General features: G+C 40.3%; 1 protein-coding gene across 4 annotated transcripts in view; it reads right to left on the bottom strand.

The window, feature by feature from the left end:
• Window positions 1-2,795: 2,795 nt before the first annotated feature.
• AGMO (alkylglycerol monooxygenase) overlaps window positions 2,796-25,192 on the bottom strand; it is an 890,221-nt gene continuing 867,824 nt past the window's right edge. For all 4 annotated transcript variants that reach the window (XM_085630810.1, XM_085630809.1, XM_085630808.1 and 1 more), the window contains one exon: window positions 2,796-3,124. In XM_085630810.1, the coding sequence (XP_085486936.1) occupies window positions 3,044-3,124 (81 nt within the window). In that variant the 3' untranslated portion in view covers window positions 2,796-3,043. The remainder of the gene's footprint in view (window positions 3,125-25,192) is intronic.

The following is a 25,192-nucleotide window of genomic DNA, read 5'->3' as shown; positions in this document are numbered from 1 at the left end:
TGCCATCCTGGTCTCACCAACACCGTCGCTGCTGCTGACTTCGACACCCATGACCGCATCGTGGCTGGGGGCACCGCTCGTAAGTTTTACGACGCATGGCCTCGTCCCACACAGCAGTCCGGGCCGATCGATGCTAGCTCCCGCTAACCGGCTCTGACGCTTGCACTGCAACCTGCCAGGACCGCATCGCTTCGCCTGGCACAGTAAGCCTTGGTCTTACTAACGTCGTATGGATGATCGTCGCTGAGCTGCTGCCTACACCGCATAGAGCAGGCGCCACACCCTGCACCACTTCCATTTTGCTACGCGATCATGACGGCTACCATCAACGTGCCCACCACAACGAGAAAGGTACTGTTACTGAGTCTGTCCCCGCTTTTGCTGACCCATACCGACACGGTTGTCTGGAACTGTTAGAATCTGTTGTTTTCAGCATCCCGGTAGCCCCGGACAGAGCTACTGACATGTACAAACTGTGTTTTTCAAGTATTCTTGCAAAGTATGCATTTTTAAGTACTTTAATGTGGATTTCTATCGTTTTGGTCTTGTTCTAAGTATACAAAATATTGGATATGTTTCTAAACTGGTTTGGTGTCATTTTGTAGTACTTTCACTGTATTACTGTTGGTTATGTACAAATGCTTTACACACTGCCTCTGATATAAGCATGACTGCTCGTGCCAAGCTACCAAGCGGGTGAGCAGGGGTTTTTCAGTAGTGTATTCCCCTTATCCTGACTAGAAGGAAGGGTTTCTACTTGGACAAAGGTGCAAATCACTGCCACCTAGAGACCCTCATTTCTAACACTTCCTTTCTTCCTCAAGATGCTGTCATGAGACAGAGAGAAGAGCATGCCGAATTAAATTGACTCCTCAGTGACCATGAGTCCGGGTTCAGAAAACTGATAGGCACAGAACAATACACTTCAAACGTAAGGGGGGACCGCTTCCTCTTAATGGAGGATGAGAGGAAAACAGTTCTCCTACGCCTCGATCTGTTAGTGACATACCATACTATTAACCATGAAATCTTGCTGACAGTGCCGAAAAATAGGCAGAGATAATGAACATGGTGCTTGCCCTAGTACAATTGCTTTTCGGGATTTAAACTGGTGAATAATCCACCTGCCTATTGCCCTGTAGTTTTTGCAATCTACCTCTTCCCTTGCACTACTTCTCAACTTGTAATATAAAGATGACACAGAGACGACTACCAGATAGACTTTTGGCTAAACTTTAACCCAAACAATAGAACCAAATCACCTTGAGAATGGAACATGTTCTCCACTTCATGACACAGATATTCCATGCATGAATAAAACCAAGATTGAGGTTATCATAAATGAAGACAGTGAGCCTATCTTGTTAACCTTGCTGTGGCCTCAGGTATCAGGACAACCCCTTCCACCACACCTCATATCAGGAACCCACGAATATCCTTTGACTCAGAAATGTCTTTCATCCAAAGCCAATGGCCAAAGGGGTCAATATCCAACTCTCCATGCTCTGATAAATAGTCCCACTCTTCAAAGAAATCACTAGTTGGAGCAGATCAGCCCTCACCATGTCCCAACTGGACTTCCTAATCATAATTTTGATGGGCCTTCCCAAAATGCTCGGCAGACTACAAATATTTCAATAATTTGCTTAGCCCACAAAAGCGAGACAATATCAAGTCTGCTTTGAAACTTATCCAATGGCAACCAGTCGAGACCAGGATAAAATTAGAGGTACTCTGCACAGAACGTATTGAAAAAAAGGCCTAAAGTATCTCCACAATACAACCCAGTGACCAAACTGATCCAGCAGCAGCCATTCAAGTGGTCGGAAAATAGATACAAATCGCTCGGAGTTCCAGGTCCAACAATGTAGAAGTCTGTTGCTTATTGCTGAGATGCAAACCACATGAGATTTAGAAAACTCCTGAAAACTGAACTATGGAGGCTCACCTTTAAATAAAACTTTAAGGTTATCAGGGGCCACAATCACAGAAAGTGAGCCAGGACCGCCCACCCTACCTGAGTAAAACCGTTCATTCCTTAAATCTCTTTTTGAGATTGAACACTGCTGATTTCACTAGTAAACTAAGAACTACCCCGTCTAGATACGATGATGGATAGAATGTTCTACATGTATACATGCATAAAACAGCATTCATTCTTTCGGTGTTTAAGTAAATAAAGTCAGAACATCTATTATCAAGTACATTTTCAAGATTTGAAATATTAAAGTTTCAGTCAGTATCATTTGACGCCAATTGTTTCTGTCCTGCAGGGAAAGCACACATATATCCCTATAATAAATAATGTAAATAATGCTAACATATTACATTTTAATGATGGGAATTTTATGTTCTTACATTTCTCTGGGTACATATATACATTTCTGGGTACATATATACATATGAATCTATACGGTAACACATCTGCATGAACTCTACTTTTCCAATTCTCTGTTTTCTACCTACCTCTGCTCACTCCTCTCCTGTCTGACTCTTATATTCTCATTTTGTATACCACCATCTTCCTCTTTCTAGCCTCACACTGGACACTTTTAACTGCTCGTAGTCGGACAACATGTTATTCTTGCAAAGCTTGCAGTATACTTTCTTCTTCTAATAATATCTGTACTATGTTGAAGCTCAATACGTGAACATTCACATCTCTTAATTAGCGGATCAAACTATAAATACATTGTTCTCTCTGTATTTCTACCACTTTGCACTTATCCATGTTATACTGAAGTTCCATTGAATCTACACATATTTAACAGCACTCTAAAACACAATACATATCATTTTGTACGAAGAATATTTAGATTTATTCAAAATTGTAAAACATAATACAGTACAATAAGGATGCTGTACACAACTCCGTATAATTAACAAAGCAATTATTATTTTATTGACACTGCAATAACAAGTTCATTTATAGACTTTGAAAATGTCAGTATGAAAGAAACATATATTCAGACATATTGTTTTCAAAGCTTGTTTCTGATATTGAGCCGAAACGTTGCTTTCCAAAAGTAAACTGCTGTTTTCTTCATTCAGATTTCTTTTTATCTGAGGCAAATTCTTTAATGCTTTGTATGCCCCAGAATAAAGTGCAGGCTGTAAACCAAATCTGGAAAAACAAGGATGTGGAAATATATTACAATTTGTAAAATATACACAAATATATTTATTAGAATCAAAAATAAGCTTTATTCAATTACACCTTGTAAATCAAAAAAGCGTATAAAGGATAAGATTAGTTCATCGTTCGGGTTAATAAAGTTCTCTATAAAAAGTACGATAAATATATATACAATATGGCTAAAAAAAACGATAAAAGCATGATTACTTTATATAGGCAATACATTTATCTGTAAAAACTTTCTATGAGTAATAATATCCAAAAGATACCATGACATAACAACACAGATATAGACTGGGAAGGGATTTTAAAAACATAAAAGCTGATTGAAAGTGCACAAAGTTTAGAGATCTTAACAATGGCTATATTATACATTTTCTCTGGGCTGAACAATATTTACAAAATATAACAATGTGCATGATGCTCTGGGCAGATGCATTGTCACAATAACATTTTACCTACTCTTGTGACCAGTCGTTTACAGTAGGAAAACTAGTTAGGTGATGCAAAATATCCATTCTGAGTCATATTTATACAAATCTATGATGAGTGTTATGTACATTTATTAAATAAGGTTGCATATCATGTGTAGTCAGAATCAGTTGGTACTTGAGAACAGTAGATTTCAGTAGTTCTGTAGATAAACTTAAATGCTCAAGCAGAGAAAAACATTCAGATTTTAGCTCTTTCCTAGAAATACTAATCAAAGACTCTGGATGATCAAAATAGTCAGAACGTTCCAGATCTGCTAAAAATGTTTAACGTACTTGAGCCATGGGATTTTAAGGGGCACAGAAGATTTGAGACAGTCCTTTATAATGTCACAGTTTAATCCCGTAAACTCAGATGTACAGATCATGTGCCAGAGCAAGACAGTCCGAATCTTAATCAGATCTGTTATTAAGGGCACAACCAATTCTGAGTTAGATGCAAAAGTGGAGTAACTTTTGGGAAGAGCAAGGAGAATCCTTAAAAAAGCATTTTCAACCAGTTGCAGTAATTGAACATTGACATAGCCCCACAACTGTGCCCCATACATAGTGGTAGTCCAACATTTAGCTTTATATATGATCATCAGCTCTTTTGAGGACTTTTTACTCAATTTCCTAGAGAAATTAAGCAGGGCAGAGATGCCTTTAACAAATTGGAGCCTCCTGGAGTTGATAGCACATGTCCAGGTCCCCTCTCAATCAAATAAAATGCCTAATTATCAAACGTTTGATGTGAAACTGATCTTACAGCATTTTTTCCAAAGTTTCATAATAAAAGTTTTACTTACATTGACATGCAACCCCAAGTCTTGCATAAACATAACTATTAATATCGCCTATATTGACTTTACACATAATATCAAAAAGTTAATGTTTAAGACAAAGACACTGTGTTATATAACAGAGGGTATCCACTTGGCCTCCTGGATATTACAAATGAAGCAAATTCTAACCAGCAGTATTTATTTTCTATCTATAAATTGCTTTTATAGATAGACATTGAACATAATTTAAACAGGGTATTTAGTACCTATACAATGAAACTAAGCTAAGACAGAAAATACAATTAAATTTGAAATAAAAGGGGAAGTTACATTTCTTTCAAATATTCTTTAAAGAAGCTCAACGATGGAGACAGAATAACAGCAAAAGGAAGAGAGTTCCATGATTAAAGTGTCATGAGGGCGCACCATTAAACCTCCAAGTAGTACAATTTGGCAATGACCATGTAAGTAGATAAGGATAGCAGAAGAAAGATTGTGGCTGGTCAGAAGTCAAAGTCAATAAAAAAGTGCAAATAATATAGACAAAATAAGGAAAATGAAATTGGAACTGCAAAACAAGTAGGATGCTAATGAAGGCAATGCTGTTAATGAGAAATATGGGGAAAGTGGTCATTACCATTGAATGTATGGAGAGAAGAATTATGAATATTCTGAAGTACAAATTCCAAGAAAAGAAAGCAACAGGGGGGCATAGAGGGGGTACAACATGTCTTATCTGTTTAATATCAAAGAACAGAGATGACCAATACATGAAACTGAAGCAATAGGATCATAAAAAAAGAATCAACGACAGACCATGATAATGGGCAGAGAAGACGCAAGAAATGTGATCAGAGAGGACTGGTTAACAGAATGGAAAGTAAGGAAGAAAAGTATCTCTTTTTCATGGACTTAAATAAAAGAAATATGTAGCCATGTAATTGTCAGTAGCAGACAGACAAGGAAAGAAGCATGTAAGAAGTATAAAACGTGCATGAAATTGAAAGGAAGAAATAACAGAATAAGCCCAGTACACATGGTGAAAATATAAAGAACCAAGAAAAAAGTGCTGACGAACACCACATGGCGATCAAGCTACAGAAAGATGTAAAAGTGCCAGAATAGAAAAGAGCTTCATTGAAGAGCTTCAATGATGATAATAATGGTATTCAATACGGATAACAGGCCACTTTATTTCAGTGCTTTGGCCAGAATCCAGATTAATTTGGAGAAAGCAAATTGTGAGGGTGAACGTGTGATGAAAGTTGCCATTGATCAATTCAAATTTCTTTTTAAATAGATACAATAGGTGCAATATATGGTTCAAATTAGACCGGAAACTGATTATCAATTGTTTTGTGAAAGATGGAGTGACTCAACCAAATTTAAATGACTTGGTAAAGGTATCTTATTAAATGACAGGTTAAAGTGAGATGTTGTAAGGTATGATACAAGTAAAATAATAAAGAGGTTTATTATTTAATGCATGGTAAAAGTATCAGATCAGACGGGTAGCCCTTTTTTGTGTGGACATTCCCATATTTTGCTGACGGATATGGATATTTTTTTAACTCTGCACACTGGGATACTGCTGTCGAGTTCCCAGTGTATGTGGCCTGATCAATAAAATGTGGTATCATTGGTTAATCCCCAACTGGCATATTTAACTTTCCAGCAAATCTATAGTATATGGTGCAGGAAATGCACCAATGGCATGAAAAGTTAAATGTCATCTGTGGACTGCAGCACCAGACTGGCAAGGAAAACATGGCTTTGGGTCAACATGTGAGGCCTGAGTGCTACAGCTTTAAACCCTTTTTGACATGTAAGAAAACTACTTTTCAACATTAAATAAGTCATCCCTTATTAGACCTTGCAGCCCAAAAGGTAGGGTGCCTAGTATTTGAAAGTGGAACATGTAAAACGTTAAGGTTGGCATGTTGCTGCAGTGCTAGCCGCAAAAGTTCTTTCCACTACATAAGTTCTGTGGTTTTGCTGTTAGACAAGCTAAATTATAGTTTACATGCTAATTCTGGATTTTCCATTTAGAATAAGCCACACAGTCCATTTAAACCACTATTTTTAATATTTATTAATATCCAGTTCTATGGTGATGTTGAACTTGTGATAGACATACAGTCAACCTAACTTTTAAAAACGTAAATTTTGCCTGCCTAAAGCTGTAGCTTCTAATTAGCATTGCCTCCCTGAAGCTGTCCTGTTAGTGCTGCCTTTCAAGAGGCATCAAATACTGTTCTCAGAGCAGAGACAATAGCTTGTGCCTGGCAGGATGTCTTGGGTGAGGAATGTGTCAAAGTTTAACCCACGAATGACAGTTAAGGTCAGTCCAGGGATTTTAGTACCTTGAACAGGACCAGAGTTAGATATGTACTTTTAGAGGAGCTTAGTGATCAGAGCTACCCAGAGAAAAGGGATCTTTTTTATCAAAGAATAAACTATTAGCCCTTCTGGCTTCAGTCTCAGTGTAGGAGGGAGCTGTCCCAGAACCAATCAGCTTAAAAAAAAAGAGACAAATTGACAGACTTAAAGATTGGTGGGTGTCCATTGGAGTGGCAGAGGACATCCTGATGTGGACCATCCACCATATTTAGAGATCACCGCTGGCCCAGTGCCAATATCTGTATCTTGATAGGAACCGCCATCATGGTGGTTCCCGTCTAGGTACAAAAATTTGGATTGTGTCTGCCACAAGTTTTAACAAACGTTGTGCAGTTTTTGTTTTTCAAAAGCAAATCAAACAAACTCTCAAAATGAGATTTTGATATTGAATAACAAATGACTAGTAAAGCCGCACCCTAGGAGTTCTTTCCCTTACTGTGGGGGTCATTACTTGTTTTTTCTGTCCCTCACCACCAGACTTTTCATGGTGCTGATGGGCAGGAAAGAAATAACTTCATAGGGCTTACCCTATGTACGACAGGCAATATAATGCTTTCCTCTGATGACCCCTACACCATCTGAGGAAGCTTTCTAAGGACATAGCCAACAGGGGGGCTCTACTGAATGAAAGTTGATAGTCCGCCTCATTCTAAGTAAGGCGGACAGATGAAGGTTTGACTAACAGGGTACTTCATTATGTTTTTGTGATGGAGTATCATATCTGCCACACTCTAAATCTGGTCCTAAGCCCAAAGGTAGAAATCTTAACAGGGCAAAGGCTAACAAACTGACAAGAGGACTTAAGCAGCCTCAAATGTGAATTTTCTTACTGGATTTTTTTCCCACCAAAACCAGTGGCTTCAGCCGGACCTTGCCATTGACTATTTGACATGGAAAGGACTTCATTGAATATAGCCTTTAACTTTGCCCCAGTGTACAATATAAACTTCCACAAAAAATACTAATGACTAAAGAGTTTGGAGGATGTGCTACTTCATCACAAATGTATGGATATACTGTCCACCATATTACAAGTGCCATAGGATACTATGCACAGGACAGGACATCTGGCACAAAATCAGGCCTAGGTCAGAAGGTAAAGACTTTGACAGGGACAACCTCTTTGCTATACAATCTGCTGCATTGCAGTCTCCGTGACATTATGCTTGGATCCCATTCAAATGCAAACAGTGATTTCTGATTGGTGCTCTATTTTGTCTTAGTAGTTTTTCCCTTAAAAACTTCAAACATCATATCTCTGGTCCTACTTATTGGATATTAGTTGTTTCAGTGTCATTTTTCTTATTACGGTTTCCTTACTTTTTAGAAATTGGTTGTGGAATTTTATTGAGTTGTGCTTTTTAACTTTTTGACTGTCTTTTTGTTGCTAAATACTCTACACACTATTCCTTATGTGTAACCTGTCTCCCCTGTGCCACAGCTACCAAGATGTGAGCTCAGGATTAAATTATCATAACAGAATATTGGCCGGACATGTTTGTGGCAACTAATTAATTGGGTGGGACTCACGTTCACCCCATTTAATATGCCATTTTCTTACACTCAAGCAACAGTATTGTTTTGTGAATGCCTCCTATACACCATGAGCCCAAATTTTGAAAAGGATGAAAAATTCATCCAATTTTATATATTTTCCACCACTTCATTTATTATTAGGATGGAATATTAGTTGTAATCAGATTGATCAGATCAGCTTGAATGCATTCTACAAAATATAACAGATCACGTTTAAAGTGCACTGGCATTTTCTTTTTTTACACATTTTTCTAGATAACAACAATGTGTAGAGTTTTATATGCACCGGTCATATAAGCAATCAATGACAAAGCAGACACTAAATCACCAATATGCTGGAATGACATTCACTGTTACGTTAATGCAACTAACTCCTTTCTAAACCCTTTGCCTCTTTTCAATGACGGCATGCTATAATGCTTGTTTAAAAGGGCATGAAAATGTGTGAGGTGCATTCAGTGCTTTAAGAGGACCAGTCCTGCCAGTGCACGGACTCAGCAGTAATTAAAAACTGACTTTGAAACAGTTCTCTGCCAGATGCTATTTTTACACTGTGTTGATATTAGGACTTTGTGCACATTACCCCTGTTAATCAGTGGTAAAGTGCTTGTGCTCTCTTCCTGAAACGTGTTCAAATTGGCCTAGACCTTATTGGCATATTTAATGTACCTATAAGTCCTTAGTAAAAGAGGTACCCAGGGCCTGTAAATATAATGCTACTAGTGACTAGCAGCATACACTGTGCCACCAACTTAAGTAGCCCTGCAATACCACTCAGTCATGCCACTGCAGCCTGTAGTGCAGTTTTGACCCAGCAAAATACACCTTTGGTAGGCTTCAAACCTATTTTTACTACACATAAGTCACCCTAAGATAGGCCGTAAACAGTACAAAGGGCAGTGTGCGGTACATTTAGAAAGTGGGACATGTGTCCTTAAGTTTTACATATACTTACAAAAATGCCTAAAGTCAATTTTCACTGTTGTAAGGTTTTCTCTCCATTAGACTAACACTGAGTTCCCTTTTTACACTAAATAAGTACTAACTTCAGTTTTGGACCAGATAGAGAAATTCTGTTTGCATTCAAATACATAGTAATTTAAAATCTTCTTTAATGGTAAAGTTGGATTTTAAGTTACTATTCTGAAATGCCACTTTTAGAAAGTTTTAAAAGCCAACTGTGTCTTTCTGCCAGTGCCCTGGGTCACCTGACTGTGAATAGCTCTGCTGTTTTGGGTTGTGTATTGCTTCCAGTATATGAATAAAGATGCCCTAGGTGTGAGGGGAGTGAGTCTCTCTGACAAGATCGCTGAGGAGGAACTGTACTCTGCCCTGATTACACTTCAAAGGGCTCTGCCTGCAGCACAGACAAAGGAACCTGATACCAGGCCTTCCCTGGCCTTTGTCACCCTAGACCAGGGGTCACCAATCTTCCCAACAGAAAGAGATACTTCTGTTCAAAGGAATTCATCCTGAGCATCTGCCTAATATTAACATAAGGGCACTTGAGAAATGGAAGAAAAAAAAATGAAAAAAAAGATGGAGAGGATGAAAGGAAGAAAGAAAAGTGAAACGTGGGAGAAAATAAGGGCATGAGGTGCAACAATCAATTAAGTGAGGGATTGGAGAGAAAAACAGATGACAAGAAGGAAATGAAATAAGGAATAAAGAAGGAGTAAAGGGGCGGAGGTGGAAAGGAGAGAAGGAGGAAAGAAGGAACAAATGAACAAAGAAGAGAAGGAGCAAAAAAGAAGAGGCGGAACAAAAGTTATATGGGGCTACGGAGAAAAAGGGGAGACAGAGAGAAACAGAGAATGCAGGAGAGAAAAAAAAAGAAAAAAAGAAGGTATGAAGGAAAGAAACAAACAAACAAACATGAAAATGAGAGGTAACAAATAAACTGAAAGGAGATCTATAAAAAAGGGGAGACAAACAAGGAAACATAGAAGCAGAGAGAAAGAAACAGCAAGGAGAGACTTAACTAACGAGAGAAAGAAAAAAGGTATGAAGAATGAAGAAAAGAAGGAAAGAAAAATTGAAAGAATGTAGGAAAGGAAACAGGAAAAGTGAAGAGAAAGGAAGAAAGAGAGAAATTAAAAACTGTGGGGTCGATTCACAGAACTAATCTGAGATACAATCCTAAACGTACTATTTTTGGTATTCACAGAAGGCATTTAGTAGCAGTAAAGTTAGGACTCCTAACTTTACTACTACTAAACTGATATAAAATCCTAAACTTACTACTTTTGGTGAAATACAAAGAGACGTTCCCGAGCAAAAGCAAGGCAATTTAGCCTTTAAACAACAATTCTCAATACCAGTTAAGTAACAGTGATTTAGAGTCCAATGAGTCAACAAACGGTTTTCTTCTTTTATTTCCTTAATCTCCTTTTTTTCTTTTTTCTCAAATCTTCTCCACACATTCATTTGAAGTCAATCCATAGTGATATATTGGCATGGTTATAAACGCCAAAGTCAAATCGGTAGCCAACACGTGTTTCGTCTCGAGGGAGTTGCCCGGCGACTTCCTCAGGGCATAAAAGCGAATCTCAAACAATATATATATTTTTTATTCCGCCACACCTATAATATATTCTAAGTGTGGTTCCATACACTTTCATTTTAGTAGCTTTCATTTAGTAGCAGTAAAGTTAGGACTCCTAACTTTACTACTAATAAACTGAAATAAAATCCTAAACTTACTACTTTTGGTATTCACAGAAGGCATTTAGTAGTAGTAAAGTTAGGACTCCTAATTTTACTACTACTAAATGCCTTTTGTGACTACCGAAATATCACCAACTGGATGAAGAACACCTGCCTGCAGCTGCAAACTAGACAGAAGTACTGATCTTTGGCAAAAGTAGCAATACATGGAATGATTCCTAGTGACCATCAGACCTAGGACTTGCACCCACTCCCTCTGACCACACCAGATAGCTCGGAACCATGATTGACAACAAGCTCACCTTGAAATCACAGATCAACACTGTCTGCTCTGCCTGATTCCTCACTCTGAGCATGCTACATAAGATCTTCAAGTGGCTACCGGAACAGGAGACAGAATGACACAGACCCTCATCACTAGATGACTGGACTAAGGCAATGCCCTCTATGTAGGAATTGCCACACACCTCCTGCAGAGACTTCAGACCATACAGAATGCTGCAACCAGACTCATCCTTGGCCTTCCGCAATGAACCCACATCACACTCCACCTCAGGCAACTCCGCTGTCCCCCGTACAGAAGAGATGCCAGTTCAAGCTGCTGACCCACGCAAACAAGGCTCTACACAACCAAGGACTCGCCTACATTAACCACCTCCTGAACTTTCACCAACCATCGAGAAGACTTTGCACTGCCTCCCTTTCACTTGCCCATACGGCCCACATCTACCGAAGCAGAAGTGAAAACACTCCTTCTCCCACAGCAAAGACCTGGAACAGCCTCCCCACTCACCTCTGGACCATCACCTCACTTCTGGAATTCTGAATAGTTCTCAAGACCTGGCTGTTCGAATAAGCCTCCGGGACCTGCAAGCGGCTGGTCCCCCTATTGGGTGATTAGCCATGCTTTATGAATCCAGACTGATTGATTGAGAAAGGAATGAGGAGAGAAAAAGAAAGGTGAGAGAAAGAAAGATGAAAGAAGAGAAAGGAAAAAAGGAAGACAGAAAGGAACAAAAATGTGTTTTGAATGTAATAACCTCCCAAAAATGTTACATTGTGCTTAATAAAACAGTAGGTCATGGTGGTAATTTGTTTTTAAAAGTGTGCTGTTATCTGCAGCAGCAGCATTACATTGTTTGTTTAAGAAGAGGGGAGCTGCGTGCTGCTCCTGCCACCTCCCCCTTGCTCACAAGGTTGGTGTGCAGAATTTTAAAATGCAACATCAGCAGGGAGGCAGCAGAATACTACCACACTCAGTTGAGAGACTAGCGAGCTACTCCAATACAGGCAGTGAGCTACTGGTAGCTTGTGATCGATCTGTTGGAAATGACTACCCTAGACAGTTTAGAGAAGGAAAAGAAGTGACCCTAACTAGTTTTGGGGGTAGGTCAAGGGATTCACCACACAATAGCTAGCCCCTTCAAAACCTATCATTAGAACACTTCTGGACCTGCAGATGATACAGAAGAAGGACAGCCCAGCAGCTCTGAAGAAGGAAGATTAGACCTGCGTGCCTTGAACCCATGCTCTCCAGAAGGACTCCAATGATCGGTTAACTGACCTCTTGCTTGAGCGTTGGGGGCACAACAAGCTTCCAGCAGCCTGCCCTGCAACTGTACAGCTGACCAGCACCAACTGACCTGCTCGAGCCCTGCTGTTGGCCTCTGCTGTTGTGAGTCCTGATCCTCAAAAGGTGCCACCCAATTCCTAGACCCTGAGCTGGCATCAGCGAGAACTCCTTCCTGCCTAATTGAAAGCTTTTAACACAGAGCCCCATAAGGTCTCACTGCACATGTGAAAACTTTATCTGAACTGGCAGTGAGTGATACAATGTCCAGCAAAGCCTCACTGCACAACTGAAACCATCATCAGAAGCAATGCTGAGCGATGTGAAGCCTCACAGCACAGCTGAAATCTTCATCGCAACAGATGCCGAGTGACATGAAGCCTTCAAAAACCTTGTTGCCCAATTGAAAGCTTAATTGGAGCTAATGCACAATGCCATGACTGTGTCATGAAGCCTTGCAAACCAATGCCACGCAGACCTCACAACAAAGACATAAGGTACGACTTCCAGTGGGCGAAACTCGGTCCGGTGCCTGTCCTGTGCTACATTGTGTTCAGTCTGAACTAGTGACTTAGTCCCAGTACAGTACAACCAGATACCTACAGTCAAGCACTTTCTGATTCTTTGTGCAATTTTTACCTAACACCTTAAAATTCTATATCTCAGGTTCCACTAATTCGATTCTTGGCATTCTGGTATCATTGCATTTATTACAATTTACTCCATTGTTCTATATTGTTTTTTCTTGTGTTGTGTTCTCCCTTTATTGCTGTTTGTGTGCTGCATAAATACTTTACACATTGCCTCTAATGACTGACTGATTTTGTGCCAAGCTACCAGATGGTGAAGCAGAGTTTAATTTAGTGACTTTTGTGGTTCACCCTGAAAAGGATTGTCAGTCAGTCAAAAAACTTTATTTCGGCTATACATCCATAAAAGCACGTAATTATAACAGTACATGATTTACAAAGTTTATAGTGCCCGACAATTGAATATTAAAATGATGATACTGAAGACCATTAACACCATGGACGATATACTACAATTTTATAACTTATTTTCGAACCCCACTACTACTCCACACCCTTTGATTGACTATCCTATGCATCAGCTGTAGCCAAGTTATCTTGTAAGCAGGGGTAAAAGACATTTGAGACAGTAAAATAAAAACAAAATTCTTTTAAAAAGATAATTTAAAAATAAAACATTAAAATTTTTCTAGTTGGAGATATTTGCAGATACAAATCACTGACAGTTAGTAAGAAGGCACTGTTGAATATTACCCAGATTTTCTTCCCTTTATAATGCCTCTACGTATGCACCACATCACGAATAAGAATTTCGAGATTGCGACTACAAATAATGGATGTGTCTCATATTTCAGTAGCCTAAAGACCTCGATGTAATTTCTAAGCCCCAGATTCCTACAAAGTTGGATGACCCACTTGAACCCAGACCTTCTGTAGGCAGGACAGAAAAGTATAACATGAAGTTCTGTTTCTTCTGTTAAAGTGCACCCAGGGCAATCTAGTTTGATGGCTCCCTTCCATTTGTTTGTGAATGCGCGGAGCGTCCTGTGTCTAAATTGTAAAAACAATTTCTTTGCCATAAAAGGTTGGATACTATCAAAGGCCAACTCCAACTTGTAATGCTGTTTGGTATCCAGGAACCTAGAGGTCAGGCAGCAAGAATTTATACTCTGGGACTGGTGAGCAAATTTGTATTCCTTAAAGGTGAGGGATAAGGATTTTTTAGGGACGGAGGGGCAGGTCTCTTCTGGTGTTAGCACACGTTTGCCCTCCCCATTGCGTGGCATGTACTCCTAATATAAGACAACCACGGTAGGTTCCCAACTCCAAGTATGGACATAACATCCTTCAATTCCTCCCTATACGTTTCTAACTAGGGCGTACTCCATAAGCGACACCAGAATAGGAGTGGACGGAAGGCAATTAAGTCGGTAATGGGGCCAATGCCCAGATCCATCCTTAGTGGGGTTAAGGGAGTACTTTTGGGAAGACCCAACAGCTGCCTGCTGAACGTGTTCTCTGTTACAGATAGAATGTTAGACGAATAATGTCCCCAAAGTTCAGCTCCATAAATTCTATATCTCAGGTTCGACTAATTCGATTCTTGTCATTCTGGTATCATTGTATTTATTACAATTTACCCCATTGTTCTATATTGCTTTTTCTTGTTTTGTGTTCTCCCTTTATTGCTGTTTGTGTGCTGCATAAATACTTTACACAATGCCTGTAATGACTGACTGATTTTGTGCCAAGCTACCAGATGGTGAAGCAGAGTTTAATTTAGTGACTTTTGTGGTTCACCCTGAAAAGGATTGTGGTTGTTGCCTGAGTGGGACTTCCACTCCTCTCAGCTACGAATCTAAATTCTTACACTGACCTGCTCTAATCTGGAGGAAAGATGATGGTCAATTAATGTTCATGGGATGCAATATATGTTACAGGCCTCTTGTGGTATGGTGACTCATCTCAGAAATATGTCAATAAAGAAACAATATTAAACATTGAGACTTGCTACAAAATGTTGAGCTAACCAATGATATGAACCACTTCCCTTGTTGGTAGGCAGATATGCAGTTATATAAAAAGCCAGCTGATCACAGAAAAGGATGACAGAAAGGAGCACTAGTGAGAAATACATGAATGGATGGATGAAAGGATGAGTAGATGGATGGACTTTCAGAAAAAGAGCACCTCAAAGTGACCAACAAGTAGCTAAACGGGTGCATAGTTGAATGATGTGTTGGGTGGGTGGATGGATGCAAAATCAGAGAAAGAAAACTATAAAGGGAGAGAGGAGAAACTGCAGGTAGAAAAATGGGGGGGGGCTGATGGACTGGATGGCAGATGGGCAGACATAGGGCAGGTGGGCTAACTAGTGGATAGACAGTGATGGGATGCATATCAAGCAATAATTTGATAGGCTAAATGTCCTTGTTAGGGTGTCTTGCTGTTTCTCTAAAGCATTAAATTGCTGATATGCATTGTTTTTTGTTCACACAGATGACTTACTTATCTGAAATAGTGAACATCTCTCACAGTGCATGACTTATAGGTCAGCTACACACATGTGGTTTGCAACTTGGGAATTGCTCTCAAAGTTCGGCCAAGGATGAGACCGCCCAAATGTTTGTCTCATTGGTTCTATGCCATAAACTGCATCCTACTTGGCAAGAGCTGCCAACAAGGGTACCCAAGAGAATGCAGAATCTTGGCTAATTGGAAAAATGAGTGTTTTCCGTGGAAGCTCCAGCTGTGTTCCTGTGAGAGAACACAGATGCTTGAATTTTTTTTCCTCCCCTTCATATTTGACTACCTGTTCTGGCAGAATTTCCAACAGAAGAAAAGGAAGAGAGCAGAGGTTTGAAATAGGTGCATAAATGCATTTACAGATTATATAAACCCTGGGAAATTCACAGTAATAACTAATAAGATATCTATCCTAAAAGGAAGGTGTAAGTCCACGATACTACCTTGCAACCCACAAACTTTAGCAAAAAAGGGAAGGCCAGCAAGAAAACTGTAAATATGAAGTCAAACATTTTACCTTGACAATGTACTATAAACTAGGTTTGGAAACTTTTCCACCTGGAAACATCAAAATTATAAAAGGTAATATGAGGAATGCTTGCAATTAATCAAAACCACTGGTGATTGCACTGTGTAACATTTCACCCATCCTTCTCAACTAATGTGCAACTTTAAACAGAGGCCCGCCTTATGAAAATCAATTTCTGCCCCGATCCTTATGGTAACACTGCATCCCAACCTGATGCCTTCTCCAGAAGGGAGTACAAGCAACCTCAGGCCATGTTCAGCCTAATTAGGCATCATCAGTAAGGTACAGCTGGGATCCTCTTGAGCGACGACCCCACCCATGGAAACAACATTTTCCCTCTATTTTGTAAAAGGAGTTTTTTGTGCCTTTTCATGATGAGAAGGGCCACTAGGATGTAGCAGACAATATAATTCTGGGAGGGGGGGGCCTATGGGAGAGGCAGCCCTGGGGAGAGCCAAACCAGGGTCCTCATTGGCCCTAAGCGTCAAAGTAGGCAACACATTTCATGAAATAATTGATCGAGATTTGGATGTATTTTTCAACATATCTCAGTGTCTTAAATAAGTACATACAATTGTATCACTCAAGTGAATGCCATTTATTGAACGTAATACTTTTTTAAAACACGAAAGATTCAAGAACACCCTCATGCCATGACGACGTTGACACGTTACCTAACATGTGTCAGGTTGTCATGTTCGCTATTTAAATAGGCTATATTGTTATTAAATGTGAAGTATGATTATTTTATATTATTCATACATAAGTGAGATGTTTTGTAGAGTGCTGAATTACTTCAGCATGCTTTCAAATTGGATAGTTAATGACTATGAAACATGGTGAAGTAAAGGGATGAGCCATGGGTCACACAGTTTGTGGGGAAGCCAGGATTTGAGTCCAGGTTTGAATAATTGAATACTGTGCAGTTCTATGTTCAATAAATACATCATAAAAACGTTATTTCGGTCATCCGACCATAAAAGTGCATAGTGCAATACAGCTCATATAAATACAATAAAAAAGATAAAAATTAAAAATATGAATTGCATAATAAGAACATCAGTCAAGTATTAATCTGTATTGCAATGGATGTATGAAATAACCGCTTATTGCACAATGGAGACCAAGACAACAAACACCTCTGCCTACTCTTCAGAGAACAAAATGGCCCACTATGCTGCCAGAGTTCTCGGGGTGCACAACAAATAAAAAACTTTATATGCTTTTGATAAAGTATGAGCAAGCTATTGGATTAAAACAATTCAAAACAGATAAAAGGAGGAAAACCTCCTGCACAGCTTCAGTAGTTTCCTCCTGATTGCCCACATATGTCCCAAGAATTTTGCTTTTGAACAAGCAACCACCGGTCTTGTGTCCGATCTGAGGATACGGAGAGCTTCACCACGGATACGGGTACCCAGCTGCTTACATATTGGTTCAAGCCATTTGGTTCTCTGGAGTGAGTATGTGGGACAAGCGAAAAGTTCATGGCAAGATGTCTCTATCATTGAGGGGCAGCTGGAACAGAACCGGGAAGGGGTTGAATGATGCGAGGTGCCTGTAAGTGAGTTCAAGGGGAGAGTTCCAAACCTGAACTGCATATGCAGTTTCCTATCTAAGGGTGACTGGATAATATCTAAATAGCATTCTAGAAAGGTAGTCAGTTTAAAGTCCATGATGAATTGTGCTACCCAGTCCCAGTACTGCATTTTAACAAAATCTTTTCTTGGAAGCAGTGCCGGGTGTCTGGCATCCCAGTAGCCCTCTAGCCCAATTGCAGCCAGTAGGCGTTTCACGTTTCGTGTCCAGCCTAAATACACTTACCACATCTTAAATCAAATTGAATGTACATGCGCATGCGCACACACACACAGGTAAAGATTAAGCATATTGCTTAGTCAGAATATTTAAATGTGTGCTTTACTGTTCAGAATAAATTCACAGACGGTTCAGATCAAACACAGTGATGGAACATGCCTTTCTGAAATCATGCTGAAAATAACACTTCCTTGGAGAGCTGACTTGACAAACAAGAATTGTAGGAGAGACTCAATGCCTCAATTATCACAAATCAATAATTAATCAAACGAAGTGGTCATAGAACCCCCGTCGAGTTTGCTCCTCCGGCTTCAGTGAGTCTGAGGCACAGAGCAGCATGATTTCGGAGAGACAGCTTATGTTTGCCACTGTCTAATCTTCAGTGTCACTTCAAAACCTCGGGGGATTGTGCCCTTTGCGTTGCCCCCACTCCAAAGTTTGGGATACATCCCCCCTGTCCTCCACAGTTCCTACGTAGATGAATGTGTCGGTGCAGAAATCCCGGTTTCTCTAAACATAAGTTTACACCTATGCCTGCAAAAACCATAAGGTGTCGAGACCTGTTTAATTATTAATACACATGATCGAATTGCCCTCTTATCTCAGATGCCTACCACAGTATGAGCAGCAATCCTAATGTTTTTTCCTGTTCTTTCGTTTGCTTTTAGATCATTGCTTTCATCATTTTTATATTAGCATCCAACACTTTCTTTTTTGAGTGCCTAGTATAATAATTGAAGCTATTCTGATTTATGTGTATTAATGAATCAGTTCTCCATTCAAATCCAAGTCATCATTAACGCTATTACTACATCTATTAAATTGAAAATGTCAATTTGTATGGCAGTCAATAATGTAGATCCCAGGCAGCATTTTTTAATAGTAGGTATATGTAGCATCTGGTATCTTTAGGGTTTGTATTTTGCAAGCAAGCCACCAAGAGATAGCTTAAGGGTGCTCGGATAAGATAGGATGGAAGAAAACAAGAATTAATATAATAGAGAACAGGTAGGTGTTCAAGACTTCGGAGAAGCTCGGACCATCAGCTGTTGATGCCCATTATGACCATTCACCAATTCAGCGAAACTGAAATCGAGCGTCCATACCATGTACTTGTTCTGAGCTTGTACACTGGGGCAGTTTGGAACTGTGCACCAATTTCTGAAGAAATGAAAGTGTTTACAGTGCACTCACTAATTCATAAACGTCACGACAGAAAGCACAGTGCAGAAGAAAGAGCAATAGTAGCCATTTTAAGTTGAGTGCAATGTGAGGAGCTCATGCACAGACATCAGTCATTATAATGGAGCCTATTGCATTGTAGTACTTTACAACAGGTGTTTTACCACGCACACCTGTACGCATTGTACTGTACCTCTGTATAATTTACCTCTACAATCTGATTCTCAGTTTAAGAAATTGTTCCCCCTTCAAGGTTATCATGAAATTAGAGTTATTGTGAACTAGGTTGAAAGGGTAGGGAAACATTGCTAAGTCTGGCGACCTTTGCATCTCTGCCTTCTAAGACAGTATGAGTGATGACATTGGCAAAGATATTCCTCAGTCTCCAGAGACTACATAGCCACAGTCATTTCCTGATCCACATAGAGCAATATTTTTATTCTTTTTTTTGTTGCAATGCCCATATTTGAAGCAATCCTAAGTTTGGCAAAATACTGGGCTTGACAGTTTTGTATTGGTCTTAGGGGCCATCATGATTTTCTTAGGCACAATTGCTGTTTTCCCGCCCAGTAAAACGCTTCTCTAGTTTATTTTGTAACAAAGCACTATCAGGCGTTAAAATGGTTACTGGGCTAGCTCAAAAATGGTAAAGCAATTAAGGTAGTACACTCATTTTCATGGTAATAAGCCATCCTTGCCATGACATGAATGAGGAATTAAATGATTCGCTCCAGACAAGTCTTGTACTAAATTCTATGTGAGTTCATGCCAAATAATTCTTAGTACCATTGACATTGAATTAGTCAGGTTCATGCACAGCTGTCTAATAAAGCCCACTGTCCATATAAATTGTAAGGTACATTGTGTTTATTGTACCCTATCAGTAGGAAGCTTCAAATTATGAACCTCTAATTTATTGCTGAAGATAAAAACCTCTCCAAAATGTTACAATTGCAGAATGAGGCTTGTTATTTGGTTTGGGATAAAAGTGCCTCATTTGCAAAGGGAGTGATCTTGTGTTGGGTACCTCCAAGCGGAATGTATCTAAGGTCTTCACTTTCTCTAAGTATGGCTTCCAAAGCCTCTATTATTAGAGGAGAAATGGAGCAAGGCCAGGTGGCATCGCTGTCGCATCGCCCTACTCAGATGTATATTTTCCAATCACATTTTTTCAAGAAACACTCGAAGGAAGCACCAGATCACTCAGTCAAGTGCTTTTTCAACATCAAGTTTCATTATACATAGTGGTAAAATATTCCTCATTACTGTTTCAATCAGCTGAGTGGCCTTTTATTATGATAATAGAAATAACTAATACAACTTAGGTACCCGCACTTTCATAAAAATTTCAAACTTGACATTTTGAAAGCCTATATGATCTGCAGTCCCCAGGGCCTTTCCCTGGTTTCCTTATCAGAGACACATCCAACTCCACCATAGGGCCCAACACCAATGTGGTTAGGAATAGCTAGAACCCTCGGTCAGAGCCATCCTAAACGCATCAGACTTGCCTGTTCGGATTCCTTTCCGACTGAGCCATTCCGATGCGCTCGGTTGGAAAGGATTCCGACTCGGTTTTCCGGATGGCTTCCAACAGGTTTAGGGAGCCTGTTCGCCATTCAGAAAGCCTTCAGTACTCCCCCGGCTGGCTCTTTCCGGCCAAGAGAGTACGATGGCAGTTTCCCATTACCTTTCTGTGTGGCCTTTCTGACAAGGGTTCTCATGGGTGTGAGGCCGCCAAATGGCTTAGCAAAGATCTTGTAAAACTTCAATAAAACACATCCGTTTCCTTGTCTTTAGTAGTCCTCAGGTCAAATGTGGCTGCCAGTATTTCTGTTTCTTATTCGAGCAGTCAAGGAGACCTCTTTCTTTCTCTCAAGCAAGGTAGCAACCAGAAGATCAGATCACATCTGACCTCCTTCCACAGGGTTTCATCTAGCTTGGCATATGGACACCGGTAGAATTCCCTGAATGCTTTTAGTTTATGGTGCAAATCAATATTCAAATCTCCAATCCGTGAATAGAACTTTGCTATATCTCATATATTTGCTCAGTGTGTAGTTGCAGAGTTAGCTGCCTAAGAGATGCATTCCCTTTCTCCAAACATTTCTGTTGGATACTTAGCAATATACATGCAACCTTGTTGGTATGGAAGAGGTTTAGTTTACTGTTAAGCTAATTGGTTTTGCTAAACAACCCCCAGCCTTATTGCCTTCCTCTAAAGTCTCCAATTACACGAATATTTTATGTTGTACAAGCATTCATGTGCAATCAATGTGCTGCCAGTTTTTTAATACACTGGTGCTAACTCTGCATCTCATAAAATTCCTTTATCTGGGAGGCAATATCCACTTTTTCCAAGGGATGTGCCCTACTACTCTCATATGATGTACACTGGATTTGAAACATGATAGAGCTCCTCCCGGTGGTGCCCTTATTACAGAGATACATTCACTCTGTGGGTATATATCCAGTGGACATGAGAGAAGAAAGAGTAAATATCAGGATGTAGACATCTGCAAATATCCAGCAATTAGAAATGCCTCAACAGGGCCATCAATGTCCTGCTGGTTCCTTTTTTTAAAGTTCCTCTATGTTCGGGCTTGCTCATGTCTTCATCCAAAACCATATTGAAGTATGTTACAACAGTTATCTCACCTATCCCGTGACTGTCTTGTGCAGCAACTGTATTGGTAATGAATACACCCTGGACAAACTTTGCTGCAGCTACAATAAGCAGCATAAGCTTCTTGCTCCTTAGATGAACCTGAATCCTTCCAGAACGGTGTCTTTACTTTGTAGATTGGTCATCGGGATATAACGTTTGATATAGATTGCCACCCAGCTACATTCGCGGTGGCGGAGGCCGTTTAACAATGGAGAAGGTCCCATTCCGCAGGTAGTGTTGATCTCTTTGAAATAAGTGAGCTTCCTGCATCCACACAAAGGCAGAATTTAGCACCCTTAATTGCTGCCAAATGCTCTGACTCGTATTTGGAAACTGGAGGCTTGTCATGTTGAGAATGATTAACCAGAACGTGCATATATCCAACTTTTCTGTCCCTTACATCATTGCAGTTCTCCAGGTGTGCTTGTAAATTCATCCTCCAATGTCAGTCCCACGAACAGGACATTCTCCAACAACATCATTGAAATTTAGACCCATAAAAGTAATGATCACTGTCATCTGGTCAAACCTCATGATTATTTTCCACTCCCTGCATAGCAATTATGTAGTCCCAATTTGAGCTTTGCTGCAGTGCAAGCACCAAGCTCTGTCACTGGTGATTATCAGATGAATTAGGGTCTGGCCATAATGTGTTCTAAGCCTCCTGTGAGATTCCTCCAACTATCAACTCAAAACCATAATTTTTCCCACTGCCCCACCCTAAAAATCCACAGCTCTCTTTAGAGAACTTACAATTATAGTCATGAGGCACAGGTACCTCCTATCTCTGGGGTGGCTCCTACTCTTCAATTATGTTCTTTGTGCTCTTGCCTTTGGTGAATTCTGTATGTATGAATGTTTTTGGCTTATTCAATGCCAACATTATCACCTCTCTGTCCATTTTACAATGAAGAAGCTCTGAAAAGGGCTATGTATACCTTATTTGCTTTTTGTTAAGCTCTCCTATAGTCCCTTATCTGCCAGGGATGTTGCAGCCAAGTCATCCTGATGCAGGGTATCCTAACAGCGTGCAGGGAACATTTCGAGAATGGGTCCCACACACCTTACAATCTACTCCATCAATTAGAGGACAATAATTTTGCCAAAATGTAAAGATGGTAAGTCACCTAAATTGACTTCTTGCAGACTGTGTGCTTCTCTCTCTACCAACTGTGAAGAAGTCTGTCTCGATCAGCACATTTTTAGAATGAGATTGGCATATGTATTCCACTTCTGCTTCCTCTCTAAGATTTTTGATTCAGTCATTACCTCTGTGCAATCTCTTTTCTAGATATTTTCATCTGTCAGTGATGGTTATCATGTGGGTTTCTAGGGTTACGACTGATGTCATCACCAAGTCTGACCTGGACTGAAATGTCTACTCCATTGCTTCCATTTGGATCCAAGAGCCTCTTCAACCTGACAGAATCATTAACCGAATTCAACTTCACCTGCTGGAGCCCCTTAGTGGGGGATTTATCAAAGCCTGTCTTTGGTTCTGGTGGACTTTCCAATAAGTCTTCCTTTGTGATTGTGGGTGCATTTAAATGTCATGGTAAAAGTGTTATTTTCTTCCCATATGTCCACTAGTCTGAGGTGCAGCTTCCTTCTGAAAAACAACAGAATATAGCCTTTTTGTGCATTTGAGATATGAGCCTATGTGGCACAGCATTCTCTAGGTCATATCCTGCTCTAGAAATTCCACTTTCAGCTTATTTCTTCAGGACATCCTCAAATATAAGTCTCATAATCCCATTGCTGTGATGCAGGAATTTAGTGCAGGTACACCTTTAATTCTAATCCTTTATTACGGTAGAGTGCCATGTAGTTCTCCACGTGATTACACATTCAGCTCTCTGCATTGCTTTGTTCAGCTGTCATACACATTTTACATTCCCTTATCACAGCATACAGCAGTGAGTCAGCCCACATCAGGAACTATCTGTCTTCACTGTGAGTGACAGCATTTTGCTTGTGCATATGTGCACATCCACATAAAAAGTAGCCTACATCAGTTACAAGGCTGGTGGGTGAATGTAAGAAATTGGGTCGCTGGGTGACTGGGGTGTTAGCCCCGGTCAAGCAACAACCACAATCCTTGAAAGGGTGAGGCACAAGCCAACCCTAAATTAACCTGTGCTAAACCCTCTGGTAGATTGCCACAGAACAGTCAGGCTTAATTTAGAGGCAATGTATAAAGTTTTTTTGCAACACTTCAAACAATAATAAAGTGAAAAATGCCACACAAAAAGGATCCCACACAAAGTTAGAAAATAAAGTTATTTTTAATAAATAACACAATGCCAAAATGACAAAATTCCAATTAGTAGCACAGGAGGTTTGCACGTTTAATTATTCCAATTAAAATAGTGCTGAAAAGCACAAAGAGCCAATTGTGGACATCTAATCATGCCGAAACGCGACAAAGTCACAAGTTCAGGGCAGTAGCGAAGGAGCATAGCTGGCTACAGGGACCCAGTTATGCCTGCTAAACAAAGTACCTTAAATCCGGGTTTGTGGAGCATTGAAAGGATTCTCACCGGAGATGCATCATGCAGCCAAGGTGTTGCATCGATTCTGAGGTACGACGAGACTGCAACTTGAGGTCCTGCATCGTTGACGAGGATACCATTGAGGAGGGGTTGCGATGCGAAGTCCGGCATCAAGGATGTGTCACGCAGTTGTTGCGATGCATCAGTTCTGAAGAGCTGCAAGACTGCAATGCAGAGTCTGTCGTCCTTGAGGCTGTGGCGTCGGCAGAGGAATGTGAGGGTCTGCACAGACGATGTGCTACACAATGGTGATCGGGTCCATTGCATGCAGCACTGGCAATGCATCGTTCTGCTTGGGGTTGCGCCGCGCAAAAGAGGAAATGTGTCAGTTCCACTGGATCTACAGAGCCTAGCAAAGAATTTTAGGCACACTCTCAAAGGGTCCAGGACTGGGGTGGCAACACTTGGCAGGGTAGATTTACAGATGGTACTTGGGTTGAGTTTGTTGGAGCTTTCAGTCCCTGAGGTTCAGGGGGCTAGCCAACTAGCCCTTGAAGTAACTTTGGTGGTCCTGGATTCAACAGGTCAAGTCCTTCTCACCCAGGCAAGAGGCTAGCAGTCCTTCAAAGCAGTAGTTCAGCAAGAGTGGCAGTCCTTTCAGCATCACAGCAGCCCTTTTTCCTAGCAGAGTAGTCACAGGTCCAATACTGTACTGAAATACTGGTGTCTAAAGTCCAGTATTTATACTCAGTTGTTCCTCTGAAGTGCACTGGTGCCATGCCTTCCTGGCCCTGGTTCCAGACTGACTAAATGGGGTTGTAGCCCTTTGTGTGGAGGCAGGGCACACCCTATTGAAGTGTAAGTGGGGTTGTTCCCAGCTCCT

Source organism: Triturus cristatus, chromosome 10, assembly GCF_964204655.1.
Source record: "Triturus cristatus chromosome 10, aTriCri1.1, whole genome shotgun sequence".
Classification (NCBI taxonomy): domain Eukaryota; kingdom Metazoa; phylum Chordata; class Amphibia; order Caudata; family Salamandridae; genus Triturus; species Triturus cristatus.
The sequence above is the reverse complement of the archived record's forward strand: the minus strand, read 5'-3'. Positions and strand labels throughout refer to the sequence as shown.